Below are 15,595 nucleotides of genomic sequence, written 5' to 3'. Positions count from 1 at the left end.
AATGTCAGGAGATTGTTGGCACCTCAAACACCGCCGTCAAATAAGAGCAAAGTGCACGAGTGTTCCCTCCGGTGGAATTCAGCCTTGGAGACGATCACATGTGTGAAGTTTTGTGTTTAAAAAATACAATTAAACAACAGCGTCTAAAACACACGCTTTCTAAAGTGATTATTCATTTATAAGATTCTGTCTTTAGAAGAAAAATACTTTTAATCTAGATGAATGCATTTCAAAATGTGACATTCATTAGTTAATTAAACCAAGCCTGTCATGACAACGTGTTTGCATGATCCCTAAAGATGAACTCGTCGGTCTGGGGTTGGACAGTGTGGAGGTATTCCATGTGGTTATCATCGGGGCCGGCCGCGTCTCCCTTACTTCCTCCATAACCGCTCTGCTGCCGCCCAGATGGGGCCCTTTGCCCTCGCAAACACTTAGACGCAGCATGGCGGTTAAACCAAATCTGAACAACTGCTGAGTTTACGAAATATATCCTGTTACCCTCTTTTTATGTGGCTTAGTTACTGGCCTGTTTGATCTCTTCACATTACCAGCATGGTCATAAAAACAAACACATGAGGGAATCTGCCCTGCAATTTCTGCGCCAACACAGGAGCCTAAACAAACAGGAGTGTGAAGGAATCGCGATGCCGTCTAGAGCTCCATTACTCCGTCTGATTCCTTCCAAAAGCAGCATGTGTTACTCGGTTGTCTTATTTTTCTCTCCGGTTGAGAAGCTATTACAGCTCTACAGAAGTCATGTTTGTGTCACCGTCCTCATCCTGCCTCCCTCTTGTATTGTGTGATCTCCATTGTGCGTGCATGGCTGCTCCCTTGCTGGGGAGTGATTGACATTGTTTGTCCCTTTGGCGAGGGGCCTGACATTTCTAAAAGTCACAGCTCACATTAAGGCCGAGCCAAGCCTCCTTGCATATGTGTGCTCGATGTGTGTGTGCGTGTGTGTGTGCATGAATTATTGGCAATAAGCAGCCAATGTGCAGCGTGCTGTAAAACTGCGTAATTCAAAATTTAATCCAGTTGAACACAAACATGCTCAGATCTGCACTTTCACTTCCTGCAGTGAAATACTGTGTACGGTTATCAATATTCAGAAGTATTTTTATTTGCAACACCAGCGTTTTCATTTGGATTGTTTTTCCCTGGAACATTATCAAAAATGGTCCGTGATTTACTCCAATTTGAGCTTTGTTTTGGTCTCCACCATCTCCTGAGGAAACTATCTGCCTCTTCAGCTCTAACAGAAAGTTTCTGACTTTGTCTTCCTGCCTCAGTTTTATCAACAGCTGCCCGCAGTGTCCCGCGATGACGCTGAGTAACGTCGGGGAATATAAAACCAAAACAATGAGCTGAAAGAGGTAAAAAGTCTGAGCTGAGGGGAAAAGCCAAGTGATACTCGGTGGCTTTGTCCTTCTGAGGGAGCGTCCATTCGTCCGCTGTTGATATAAACAAACATAAAGCAGCATAATGCGCAAGACAGGAGTTGTTTGAATCTTTAAAATGTGCTGATAACGGTGTTTCCATGTCATTTGAAGGCATAGAAGCTGTGATGCACTGTTGCTTTCGTAAACTCAGAATAAGGAGAGACCTGCATGAATAGGATGGTTTTTTTATCCCGTTGGTTTCCGGGAACTCTCTGTTCTAACCCCGAGGAACGCAGAGCTGACAGAATAAACAAGTTGACTTTTGATAAATGGAAAAACCTGCTGTATTTCAGCTAGAAATTGATCTTCTGGAATTGGAGCTGAGGGCAGTTTGTCGTTCTGGTCCCAGTGAACAGAGGCAATGGGAGTTTCCAATAACAAGTATTGATCCAGTCTGACGAAGAATCCTTACAGTTTGTGACATTACAAAGATTAATGGATATTCAAAAGAATGTAAAAAGCCATTGGTTAAAAATGCAATGTAAGTAGCTTTGGATAAAAACGTCAGCTAAATGACATGTAAACAAATTCTCTGTTCAAGCCTGGAAACAACAAATTTGAATAAAGTCTGCCTCTTGTCAACAGAAAAGCTTTCTTTTCCACAAGCACAAGAATCTACAGGGTGGTGGATGTCGTGCGGTGGGACTATAAGAGACAGACGCTGTTTGACAATGTCTTCTAAGCAAATGTTAGTTCAATCATACCTCCAAGGAATACCTTCTTGTGTTTCTTGGCGTCTGTTTCAAATTAAACAAAGCTTTTCGACGTCTCAGAGAAAATAGTTGAGTCATATTTAATGTGTCAACATAGGAGAAGGAGGAAATATACGAGGCTACCAAATCTTTGGATCAGAAGTACTAGCTGTGGTTCGGGCTCATGCTCCTGATACAGTCTGCAGGTTTGTTTCACAAAAAGACACATTTACGGGGAAAGTCTTTTTAACTGGACCCTGACCGAAGCTGTGGGAGAATTGGGGAAAACCGAGACGAACTGGCGGATCTTACTTGTCTGATTCCCTCTGAACACAACAGGAGGAGGACTGGAAGGAGATGCAGAAGAAATATAGAAAAACAGCTTCGGGGCATCGCTCCGGGGATTTCAACCGTAACAAAAACAACCTGTGTTTATGGCGGCTCCATAAAATTAAAGTATTATAAATGTCTTGTGTGTGGTGAGGAACGCTCCCGTAGTGAAAGTAAATAATGTATAGTTTTCCTCACCCAACCAAATCCCTCATCAGGAACAGATTATATGAGGCACCTTCTGGTCTTAGCTCACCCTTCTGTGTCTCGTCACTGCTGGTAGTGAACGTTATTACAGGCGTGTCGTTGAATCACTTAACATGCACAAAATGTGCTCTTTTTCTTTAAAGCTCACCTGCTGCTGTTGTTATGGTTCCGCCTGTATTGTCAAGCCAACTGGTTGGCTTATGTGTTTCGATTCTTTGTTTCTTTTCTTCCAGCGAAGCATTGTCCGACCAACTGGGTTTTTCTCTCATTCTTTTTGTGTTCCTTTCCTTTGTGTGAAGTGGAGTGCCACATTGTTGGCAGGCTAAGCACTCGTGGCGAGGCTCCTTCAGCCCTATGCATGAAAATACAAGTGCCGGGACACAATGCAGACAACACACTTTTGGCTGTGGGGATTGTTGCGTTGCACCTGATAGAGTCAACGGGAGAACTCCTCAGTGTATCCTGCCTCCCCCCCTGGTTCAATCAGCCCACTTACCCTTTGATAAAGTACCATTTTTATTCTGTTCCAGTTATTTTTGTTTGCCTACTAATATTAACTTGTGTCCCACAACTTAGTCCCTTTCTATTTGATTATGCCTGATTATCGTAATAAAGCATTTTTATTCATAACATACTTGTCGTCAGAAGGCAATTCCTGTTGTTGTGTGGTTGTATGTCCCCCACCCCCCACCCCCTCATCTCCATTATGTCCTTATTGCCCTTGTATGGGACTATGGTAAACTAGAATTCCATTAGTGTTTGAAATAAAGAAACATTTTGACTGCGCTGCATACATTTATGTTGACTGAGCCAAAGGTAGGTTTCAAAAAGTCCAATCAGAAACCTTTCTGATTCTAAAAGACCTCAGATGAGTGAAAAGAGGAATTATCCTCAACGGTTTTGAGTCATTGTGTTTCCCATGATGAGCTGCTCGGTCAATGTACAAAACCAGCTCCGGCCTCCGGCCCTGTCTGATTCCCGTAGACCTGCAGTAGTGCTTCTCCATTGAGGTAAATCATGGCGGAGCTGAGCCTGCGGTCAGAAGTCCTTGGTGAAAGCTGCCACTATAGCGAGCAAGCGTTTCATTATGGGCTAAGTAATTCCCACTTGGGTATTGACCTTGCTGCAGTGGTAAGATGTGTCTGAAGCAGCCGTGCTGTCACATTTCATTCTGCTTGGTACCTTGGTGTTGCTCGTGTATTTTGCTTCTTCCTTAAAACAGCATGTTGGAAGTTATGTTAGGTGTGTGTAGAAACGGCTGATGTTGCACCAGGGGGGGTTGAGGTCAGACTGTCATTGTAAGCTCATGGGGGTGAATTTCAATTTATTTCAGACACCGGATCACCCACTGAGGTTTATGTAGGGATCGGATTATGCTCGTAAAGTACACCTCCCCTCCTCTCGCTCTCTCAGACCCCCCCCCCCCCCCCCCCCCCCTCTCCTCTTTGAATGGGGGCGCTGGAGCAGTCTGCCTGTCACTGCTTGCCTCTTTGTTCAAGCTGATCTTGCTTCTCTCCCTCGGCGTTGGCGAGGAGGGGGTCGGAGGCAGCACCTTGCTGTGTGTGTGTCTGTTGCGACCTGCGTCGAGGCGCGTGGATGAACGGCGCATAGCAGCGAGGAGAGGAGAGGAGACGAGGGGAGAGGAGAGGAGACGAGAGGGTACCGCTGGCGAAGGAGTGACAAGTCCAATACGTCCAAAGAGCTCGTGCGCGCACACGCTCTCACGCCGGGTTCCTTCTGCCTCCGCAAAGTGCCGTTTCCACCCTCGTTCCGTCTCCGCATCCCGCGGGGGGGGGCTTTCGGGAGCACCGGCACGCACCGAGGCGCAGAGCTCACATTTCCGAGGATTGCGCCTCGTTCGGACGGGATAAAGGTAGGATGCGAACGGCATCGGGACGATCCGCTCGATGCGGCCGCTCCTTTGGTCGGTGTGCGGTGTCCGGGTGGCAGGAGGCGCTGCTAGAAGAGGATTTAAAGTGGGCTGATGTCTTGGATGAAATACAACAAGGCACTTTCAGAAACTGAGGGGGGGATTTATGAAAATTGGGAAGTTCTTTTCATATCGCTCAATTATGTAATATTAAGTTGCATGCACGTGTTATAGCATATAACACAAGCCTTTCTGGTTCGAAAATCAAGAGCCTCAACCTTTAGACAAACACGAATTGCACCCGAGTGATGATTTATGCATACTACTATGCATAAATCATCAACTCACCAAGTAATCCTGTGTCCTTTCTCTGAGGAGAACTTTGGTTACAAATGTCTTTTAAATCTACCTGGTAAAGATCAATAGGAGTCAGAAGGGAGCTGCTTTCTGATTGCCAGAGATGCAATTGTGGAAGCAGATCGGAACACCTGAACAGGTGTTTGTGTGAAACGCATTATGTACATCAGAGTCATTTGGTGAACATGTGCTGAGCAGCTGCCAAAATATGGTTTGCAAGTTGGCAGGACATTGAAGATCTGGTAATGTATAGTAACTGTTTTATCAGTGATCCCACATTGTCTTCATCTTTACATTGAAGTATATTTGCCTCACTCAAACAATACAACAAAAAGTGACTCAGTTATGGTAAAATTAGTGATTGCCTGGTGCCAAGCAGCTGGATGGATTTTCGAAAGTCTTATATTGATGCTTTCTCTGTAAACAAACACTGGAGCGACCAATCCAAGTGATAGAGAACGGCTTGGGTCACCTTGACAAATGAGCTGTATTGTCTGAGAATATGAGAGCCCTTGCAGCCCAATAAAGCCCATTCTAGTTTCTATTCACCAAATCCAAGTCTTTTCTCTGTTGGCCTTGTTATTGCGTCCTGTGTGTCAATGCCACAAAGAAGGACGTGGTTAAGCAGGCAACACCACGCTATCGACAAGTCAGAACAGATAAAATGTACTCTGTGTGTGTGTGTGTGTGTGTGTGTGTGTGTGTGTGTGTGTGTGTGTGTGTGTGTGTGTGTGTGAGAGAGAGCTGAAGGAGCTGGAGTGCCTGGAATAGTGAGGAATGACGCTAAGAGACCCTGCTGAAAGTTTACAGCATGCATTTTTCATTCTGTCCGGATGTGTGCAAGTGTGCAAGCCTATTTGAAAGGGCATCCATGAGCCCCGGCCCAAATACAGCAGAGACGTGTATATGTAGATGACTGCACCCGTACACAAGCACGGGGATCAGAGAGAGCGGTGTTGTTGGGAAGGGAAAGGTCTGACTAAAATAGATTAGGAGCTCAGTTGGGCTGCTTCGCTGGCTGTTGCTGCACTCAATCAGCCCCTGAGCTGTTTATCAGGTCTGAATCCGAGATGACGGCAATTCCAGGAGTCACTTTGGATCTCTGGAGAATGAAAAAAAAGGAAAACGTCTAGATAATTCTAGAAAACATTTGTTTGAGTAGGTATGCAACATATTCCCACGTTGCTCTTTGTAACTGTCAGGATTTTCAGATTTTCTTTCCTCGATAATAAACTGAATATTTCTGGATTCGATTGGACAATAACTTTATTTAGTTTTTCAGTTTTCTAGAAACGTAATTCTCTGTTATTCTTTATTAAAAGTTACAATTTGCTGCTTATTTTCCATGATATTTTCTATAATTCTATTTACTTTATGATGTCAACCTAGGCTCTATTTTTTGACATTTTACACATGACAACTGAGAACATAATCCACATATCAATTGGAAATGGAAATAACTTCTTTCAGCGCTACAGTACTGAGCAGACCTTGCTGATGGTGTATTTTCAGTAGGAACTAAAGCGTAATTCTCACTCAGGGTTTTATATTCTTCTCAATGGTATGAAAACTCCCAAGCCAATATGTCACTCAGGTGATTATGCCGCCCGTCCCCCTCTAATACAGTGCTAACAGCTAACAGAATAGCAACATAAAAATGCAAATCAGCGCTAGTGCTCGCTTATAGTGACAATCTAAATGAGCTGCGCGTCTGATTCAGTCAAAGGCTCGTTTCTCGATGGTTATGCGGCTCTGAAAATGTGTTGACTTTGTTTGGATAAAAATGTAATGTGTTCTGATGTACAATGCAGTGAATGTTCTTTGTTGTGGTCTGTCATAGCAGGTTCAGCGGAGAATCAAAGTGGGAAGTTTACAATCTCTTTTAACTTTAAGGTTTATCTACAGAGAGGGAGTGGGATTCAGACTAACAACGTCATCACAGTGACAGCAGCTAAATCTGTCCACATATCAGCACTGGACAGCTCCCAAATCTCAGAGCCCAACATTTGTCTAAAAGAAAAAGAGCAGTGAATAGTTGTATCTTGAGTTGCTGGACGGAAACGTAATGTCTCCATCTCTCCCTGGAATAGGCCTATTGAAACCAGAATGAGTCCCCAGCTCCCAAAACACCAAAAGGGATTGGACAAACCAATCCATCAATCACGTCGTCTTTAGCCTGGGAGGGACTAGAGCGGAACCACCAGGCCAATCGGTGGATGAGGCCGCCGCTGAAGAGCTCACCCACACAAAGAGAGAGGTCCCTCTCTTTGTCTTTGGCCACAGGCTCTCCTCTAAGGTAGCGCCTGGTGGTGGACAAATATTTGGCTTTGCAGTTGGCCGAGAAGGAGCTCTTTGAGGCAGGGCCTTAATGTGTGTCCGCCTCTGCAATACAAAAGACTAGAATAAGAAGAGGCAGCTGATGGTCATTGCAGTTATGTTTTTTACTGGGTTTCATTGATGGAACATGTACTCAACGCATCATCATCTTTGTGCTTTTGAGGGGATGAGTGGATGGATTGTGCCTCTGTGTGCACTGGCTCTGGCTATAAGTACTTGAAGGTCTCTGTTTTTGGTCTTTTTCTCGCGCATCATTCAAGATTAGGGATTCTTTGGAAGAAGCCGCGTCCGTTGGTCTGTTCTATCATGTAATTTCTTTGCTACTCGTTGTTCTCATCACCTTTGCCGTGGGATGAAAATGTGGTTGTGCCGTGGTGGTGCGTCTCATGCACCTGATCTTTTATTGACATTATTACCAAGAGCTGACCTTAGAACCTTCACCTTTGACCTTTTGGGGTCTTTATAACACAGCTGGTGTAGAGGCTACTTACGACAAACCAGTTCCTCTGACACTAAAATCATTGTCCCCTTCAACGTGGCTATTTACTTAAACACATATTTTACCTGCCATACAACGGGGCTTCATCATTATTCTAATCTGCTCTCACTATTGTTTTGTACAATACAAATAAATAGCGTGTAGTGATAAGCCCACCTGATGCTGCATTTCCCTTCCTTTCCAGAGATGCATTTTTAGCAGCTTATTTTTTTTTAATGTGTTTACTATTTGGGTTATTGCCTCATGAGCTTTGTTCCTGGCAAGCAACAAGGAACCTATAGAAGGTCATTAACTCATCGACAGCTTTCTCATTTTCGTTGGTGCCGGGTTTTGGTTCCAGTTCTATTAAAGTGAATGGGCGAGGCCCGGCAGGCCCCACTAAAACCCAAAGTATCTGTGCGGTTTCACCTTGGACTGAAAAGTACGTTCAGTGAGTAAAATAAAACCCTCGTGGCGTGAAGGTGACTAAGTGTGCGTGTTTCTTTGGGTTTCTCAACAGATCACGGCTCACAATCGCTGCATCATGATACATGATACCATTACTGACCAGACGGCAATTAAAAACTAATCAACGTGTAACGTTCACTAATACTGCAGGAACAAATGCGGATCTAGTTAATTGGCAAGCAGATCCATAGAGAGGTATTTCACAGTTGGCTGATTATAAATAACAAATGTGCTTTGTTACACGTAATTTGTGCTCAGTGACACAACTCTTCCTTCACTTGTAGCTTCCTTGGCAGTTGTCCGTGTCAGAGTGAAAGTAAAGAATAAATAAAACATATGGTGCACTGTTTTTCTCGCACCAAACTACAGACAGACAAAAGTTGGCAATTAGCTGGTTAAATTGTTTGAGCGTGTAACAGCTAAAGAGCCAGACATTTTCCTCAAGATTTGGTTGTGACCAAAAGCAGAGAAAAAAGTGACTTATATTTGACAGGTGGCCAGAAAAATAACTGCAAATTAATACTGATGTCTGCTTGATTTTTCCATTGGCAACTGATTGTTTACAGATCCACTTTATCAACTTATGTATTTCAAATAATGTGGGTTAAGAATAGATTGGTTTGGATAGTATTTGCTATTTATTTACCAAATGTTTTACATAAAATACAATTTACTCTAACAGCACATGGCCTGTTTTACTGAGAACTACTATTTTTAGAAATAGTACAGATTTAATAAGTCAAAAATTGTTTTAATTAATAACCAAACAATATTAAAAGTATGAAACATGTGGCTATTCAACATTTTTGTTTCTTAAAATGTGTATGTAAGTACAATAATTTTCCGGTAAAAGTCTGCTGGTAACAACAGACTCGATGAGTGTGTGTGATGTGATTTGTTGAAGGTTGCTGTCTGATGCTCCCTGGTTTCTCCTTCCTCTAAAAGCTGTTGAAAGGCTTCTCAAATATGTATGTGCACTCTTATAAATAGCGAAGCTCACTCATATTCCAATTCATCTAAATACATTTCTCCGTCCGAGGCACTGCCTTTGGTACTGGCTGACTGAACACAGACAGACGTATGACGGCCAGAAAGATACTGAGAATGAAAAGGCGGCGAGACCAAAAGCTTTTCTGAGATCATCTGTCTGTTGAGTGTCGCTCCACAGCAACCTGACAGCTCTACGGGCATCGAGGTAACAGATGGACGAAGAGCGGCCGATCTCTGCACCAATTGGTGATACATGCATAAAACACAACATCAGTGTATTTCCTCTTGGTATGCTGTTCAACACTGAATAATTCATTTAAAAAATCCAAAACTTGTTACTCGTTTTCACCCGGCTCGTCTCTTGGGGATCCGTCAGAGCTCTCCAAATTCCTCCTCTCTGCATTTACTGCGCGTGCATATAAAACCCTAAACGGGCCCGTCCCGAGCGGGCTGGTTTAAATAACCTCGGTCTCACTGACACCATTGAGATCAATGGTGTCAGTGTGAGAGGAAGGAGTGTGTAATCGGGAATCGGAGCGACCAGCTCGCCAGAGCCGCGTCGCTGGCAAGAGCCAGAGCTGCATGAGTCATTAGTTGCTTTGAATGTGTTTAGTCACCACACAGGCACAGCGAGCTCAGTGTGTAATAGTGTGAGATACTGTGTGCACAATGCATTAAGGGTGCAGGAAGTGAATACCTGATTCAGCTCTGTTCACTCCTCTCTTATAAAGGGCATTTTTACTGTTTATTTAATTTGTCAATGGTAAAAAAATCACCAGTGCGGCAGGTTCTTCTGTCTTTACAATTTATCAAAGGAAATATACGTTAATCCTTTAATTTTTTGGCCACATCTGTATTCAAAACATTTTTGCAAGCAGCAGATAAAGAAGAATCATGGAGCTTCCAACGCAGCTTCTCTTCATCACGGCAGTGTAGCATTGTCACAACGGTGATGAAATGACCTTCCTTTCATTCCTCCTCCTATATGTGCTTCCTCTCCCAGCTCACCACTTTGTCTGTCACTCATCCGGAGCTGTTCTTCTGCTGTACATCCCGCCGCTCTCTGCAGGTAATACTTTTTCGAGACACGATTAAAGAAAAAGAGAAATCACCTCCTCCTGTCGGGTCCCGGGGGAGGGAACACAAGACTGACAGTTTGACTCCTTACTGTAAAAGTGGCTCTGTTTACACCCTGAAGTCTACAGATTTAGTCCTCGGTGCCTCCTCTTGAGCTAGCAAAAGTCATATTTTAAGACACTAATCCTGCTGCTTCTTCTCGTCATCATGCCGTTGCCTTGCTTGTTAAAATACTGAAGAAAAAACTCATTGGTTTATTTTAATATAAGAAAACAAGTATAGCATCTAAATATGAACTGAGTTTGATTTAATACTTAAAATAGGTAAGTAGGACCAACTACTTCCAAAGGTAACCGCATTCAACGCATTTAGAACATTTTGAGGTTACAAGTTATTTAACAAAAAGCCCCTTTTGAGTGCCGTTACATTAGAGATGATGCTAGAAGGATCCGTGGCTCCGCCTTGCTTCTGGTTAAGGGACGTTTGATCACAACATTCCTCAGACTTGTTGGTTCGTCCTCAAATCCTTTTTGCACATAAACAATAACATTTCATCAGGCTCAGTGTTATATGGTAATCATTGAAGCGGAGTCATTTTTAATGAATTTTTGCCAGGAACATGTAGCTTTCTCAGGCTAACTGATTCCATTTAGTAACACAAAGTGTAATGACTGACACACGCACACACACTTCCATGTAGCCTGATGGGGGCTTGTTGGGCCCCACGCTGTGCTCACAAACACAATTCATCGGCTGACACGATGTGCTCCACGTGTCACTTCTCGAAGATATTTTCCCGACCAACTGCGGAAAACCGACGCCCGCGTCACGCTGAACACGAAGCCACTCGGTCTCCTGCTTCAACAGACGGGCAGCTCAGCTCTGAGCCGCAGCGTAGGACTGCCAGCTCCGTCTGTCAGCTCTCTCCGGACCTCTGGCCCCCCCCGATCGCCCGTCTCCCTCAATGTGCGAGAGAATAGCGTCCTTTATTCAGACAGCATCGTGAAAATGTGTCAGGTGGACATCCGCATTGAGGTTCACTCAAGCGTTCCAGCAGACGTATGACTCTTTTCTCGGGGAGACACAGCTGCGCCTGTGAAAGCGAAGAGTGGCTTTTTAGAGGGAGGTGTTCGCGACATCTGATGTCTCGTCCTTAACAAAAGGTGGTGCTGGTTAGTATGCGGCCGGTGTGACCGAATGGCCGGTGCACTGTATGTTGTAAATCCCTTCTTGTAAAACTTTGAAAGGCGGCTGTCTGCAGAGCACACAGCGTTATATGTTGTTTAGCGCCCATAGAGATGTCCATAGGCTGAACTCTGTATTCTCTTGGCTGTGGGTACCGGCTGATGGGGCCCCTGCCAGTTCCTGGCCCTCCGATACAGCGCTCTCCAACACTCTCTCTTACAAGACTGGGCAAACTCCTCGGTGTCGTGACCCTCTCCAAGCCTTTAGAAATCTCTTGTCACCCACCCAGCTCGCTCCACCAATGGTTCAGACCTTTAACATGCAGAGAGTCCAACAGCTCAAACCCCAATCTGTCACGGCCCATCACGAGGTCCCAACCCACCGTCAGAGATTGGACGCATCAATGTGTGCGGCGCAGGGGGGGGTCCGACCCGCAGCAGAAGCCTCCTTTTTCGAAGAGTCCAGAAACCGACTCGATGGCCGGCCATTAAAAATCACTCAACAAATTGTTGTTAAATGGCAGCTTGGCAGGGGCCCCGTGTTGCTTGCCTCACACGCTCCAGTTCTTTACGGTTGAAGGTTTTACTGAGCTTTCACATGGTTGGAGAAGAGAGACACCATTATTCCTGTAATTTATAAAGGGTTGAACTGGTGTTGCATAATCTTCTCTGTGAGCGTCAGAGATGCTGGTGATGCGAGTCGCTGTTACCGTGGTGAATGCAAAGAGGTCTTTTGCTTTCCTGGATAAATTATTACTTAAATCTAGACCGTCTATGTTGGAATAACTATTGCTCCCGTCCTGTAGAATGGTCTATTGTTAGTCCATAATGCGTTTGAACTAAGGAAATATTTTGTAAACGGATCATTTTGATTCTTTTATTTGCTCAGCTTCCCTTAATCAGCATTATAAATTACAATGCTTGTTTTCTTCAAGCAACAAACAAAACAGCTGTCGTTTCATACCAGTACTCGGCAATGCAGCTCCGTCTGAAGCGTCTCTCTGTTCAGCTGAAGAGCTTTGGGCCTCAAGCCAAATCCTCCGGCAATGTCCACATCTCCTTTCTGATGTGTGGTAGGATTTCCACTATGCTGTGTAGTGGGAATGCACCAGAACCACCTTCTCCTCTCCAGTGTGCTCAAACTTAATCCAATTTGTGATTCTGCCTTAGATGTATTGCTCTGTGATCGGGTTTGAGAAAACAGTGGAATGCAGTAGGGTATCAGGTAAACAGGCGGTGGAAGAAAGTTTAATATCTTTAGACAAAAGCATCGTCTCAACGTACATCCCTCAATACAAGTCGGTGAACTGTGTCCACGCCTCAAAGTGCCCTTTAAGGTGCTACATTGTTCATCTCTTTCTTACATTATAACACCAATCAATATAATCGGCGTGATACATTATCGGCCCCTGTTTGTGATGCAGCGTGCACGCTAACAAATCACCTCACTTCGCCCCAGATTATCTTTTCAAGGATTCAATGTTCAAGGCAATCTTGGTGCATTTAATTGCAGAGTGCAATCACTCACAATAGATGCGATAAACCAAATAAAAGTACGTGTCATCTGCTCATTCAAAAGCTGTGTGAAGGTCAACATTCATGCTGCTTTACCACCTGTAGACAGACAGCTCCTCCTGAGGAGCTCCTCAAGATGAGTGACATGTATTGCTGCGCGTTTGAACATCACCAACAGAGTTAGAGGAGGGTAGTTCTTTGGTTGTGAGTTAATATAATTAGTTGTGAAAAGGTTTTTGGTAACCAAGCTGGGGAGCTTTTACCCACAAGCAGCTCTTCTTGATCAAAATTCTCGATAGCTGTTGGTATGAACATGCAGCTTCATGGCATGTTGCAGTAAAAAAGATTTGAAGTTAAGCTCATTGTTATTATATTGAATTGTTTTATTCACATGGGATAGTAAACAAACAGACATTTTTATTAGGGGGTAAAGCATGTTAACGATGGGGGTCACAGCACTGCACGCAGATGCGTTATCTTATTGTACGACTATAGGTGAAACAAAAATAACCCATACTTACAGGCCGTAAAGCGTTGAATTGCAGCCTGTGCGTACATCTGATCCCGTTTCTCTCCACAGGTCCAGCATGGCGCTCAGTCGATGCAGTGCTGAACGGCAGACTCTCTGTGCCCTGGTTCTGCTGCTCTCTTTAGGCTTGGGTAAGTTGTCATTCTCCTCCCTGCTAATTCGCATCACCAGGTGCTGCAGAAATGAACCAGCAGTTTACGGTCGAAAGGAAAAAAAAATGCAACAAATAATGTTGGCACACAAGTAAAACGAAAGAGGTCAGCGGCAGCTGGACAAGAATATAAAAAAAGAAACATCGGTTCCCACATTCATTTTGCTTCGACATGAAATCACAAGAGACGTCTGCACAAATTTGAGTGTTTTTCAGTAATGGCTGACATGCCGATGATGTTCTCAGACATGCTCGGTGGGACTAAGCTGGAACACCTCCAAGCTCATTTCTGCAAGTTTAGTCGACCATCTGTTCCATCAGAACTACGCATAAAATGACCAATTATGGAACAAAAAGACAAAACATCTCAGAGCCGCAGGTTTGAGGCTCCGCGTGCAGCCTGCTGACTGCCTCTAGTAAAGATTAGTTCCTTTCCTTAATTACTTTTCCTGCAATTGGCATGCATGGTAGTTGGTCTTTCGTGATTTTTAGTACAAGGAGAAACTCATTGGTCGTTTCGTTCTCACCGCACAAAGTTATTACTCCATTCAATCATGTTTTTGTGCGTTTGCTGCACAATGCAGCATTCGAGAGTAAACAAAATAGCAAACTACTACCAAGAAAAACAAAAGAAAGAGAGCAGCATGCTATTGTTTCCAGATGCAAGCACTAGACAAAATGCTTATGCTGTAGAAGCTGTCACACATTTGTTGTTGTTTTCAGTAGTTGTGGTAGTCGATCATCTTCTAGCTCATCACCACAAAGTTCATCTCAAGCAGTCAAGCACAAGTGGAGTTTAAAGGAGTTTGTTTTGTATTTAGTCATGTTTTGACCTTTGATTGAATTGTAAATAAGGCTCACCTGAATGTTGAAGATATCCTTAAACATTAATTGTGGGATATAAAATTGCCGCAAGAGCTACAATGCACCGGCGGTACAGTTACAGTTACGATTCCTGCAGTTACTTATAAATGGCATCATATTATCATTAAGCATTTCGTTGCTCCAAGGAGTTTTCTAAGGAGTGAGATCAAGTCAATGGAAGCTCTTTCATGTCTGTGCGGTAAAATATTAAATCAACGTGGCAGCTACCAGTAAGCTTAGTTTAGCATAAACACTCCTGAACCAAACAAAATTGGAACAATATTGATTTATTCATACCAATGAAACGTTTGTTTGTCTGGGCTTTTAAAAAGACATCGAGAAAATCTGTGAGACGTAGATCTACAGAAAATGCTGTAACTGTACGCACTTGTCATTCTTACCATGATATCATCAAAGTTTCTCTTTCAGCACAATCGATTCGGTTTACTAAACACTGACATCGGCCTTTAAGATCCTCCTTGCTGTTCCCCCTTTAGGCTCGCTGGCCTCTCACTGGCTGACAGAAATAAGACGAGGCATCTGCTGATGATAGAAAGTGTCCTTTCATGTCACTTCCAGTCTCCCTTCCTCCTTTTAGGCCGACTTTCTTTTGTCCCATCTGTCACCACCATGTTTCAAGCTATTCTTGTCGTCCAAAGTCCCTCAATTTGCTGTGTTCTTTATCCTCCATCTTTATCTTTGATTTTTCTTGTGATCCCTCTCTCATTCCTGCTCCCTGTCCTTTTCAGGCTCTCCTGCTTCTCCTTAGTATTTATGATCCTGTGATTACATCTGATTTGGGGGGAAGGCAGCGGAGGCGTTGTTCAGCACAGAGATGCTCTCGGGGGGTTCAGCTTGTGAAAGCAGTCCAATCTAAATGCAGATGGAAATATCTTTTGGGGATTTAATTCTACCATGTGCTCTATTCCAAATATGGCTTCTTCTTTCTTTCTCTTTACACAGGTTCTCTTTGTATGCTGATATTGGTGCATTTGACTAATGTTGAGGATTTGAATTAACCAGGAAAGAAAACAATTTCTATAATCTTTGAGCAAATTTGCCTAAGCTGATTAAAGCTTGGTAATTATAAATTGTGCCTTGTTG

At 43.7% G+C, this 15,595-nt stretch overlaps 1 protein-coding gene across 2 annotated transcripts in view; it reads left to right on the top strand.

Annotated features, from left to right (window-relative positions):
- The first annotated feature begins 3,780 nt into the window (after positions 1 to 3,780).
- The window catches only part of LOC120815690 (neurocan core protein), a 32,411-nt gene continuing 20,596 nt past the window's right edge, over positions 3,781 to 15,595 (top strand). The window contains exons 1-3 of one of the 2 annotated variants that reach the window (XM_040170573.2): positions 3,781 to 4,544; positions 10,175 to 10,240; positions 13,528 to 13,607. In XM_040170573.2, the coding sequence (XP_040026507.2) occupies positions 13,535 to 13,607 (73 nt within the window). In that variant the 5' untranslated portion in view covers positions 3,781 to 4,544; positions 10,175 to 10,240; positions 13,528 to 13,534. The remainder of the gene's footprint in view (positions 4,545 to 10,174; positions 10,241 to 13,527; positions 13,608 to 15,595) is intronic. The other variant, XM_040170574.2, reaches the window with a different exon arrangement.

This window comes from Gasterosteus aculeatus, chromosome 3 (genome assembly GCF_964276395.1).
Source record: "Gasterosteus aculeatus chromosome 3, fGasAcu3.hap1.1, whole genome shotgun sequence".
Classification (NCBI taxonomy): Eukaryota; Metazoa; Chordata; class Actinopteri; order Perciformes; family Gasterosteidae; genus Gasterosteus; species Gasterosteus aculeatus.
Note: the sequence above shows the minus strand (reverse complement) of the source record. Positions and strands in the feature narration are given on the sequence as shown.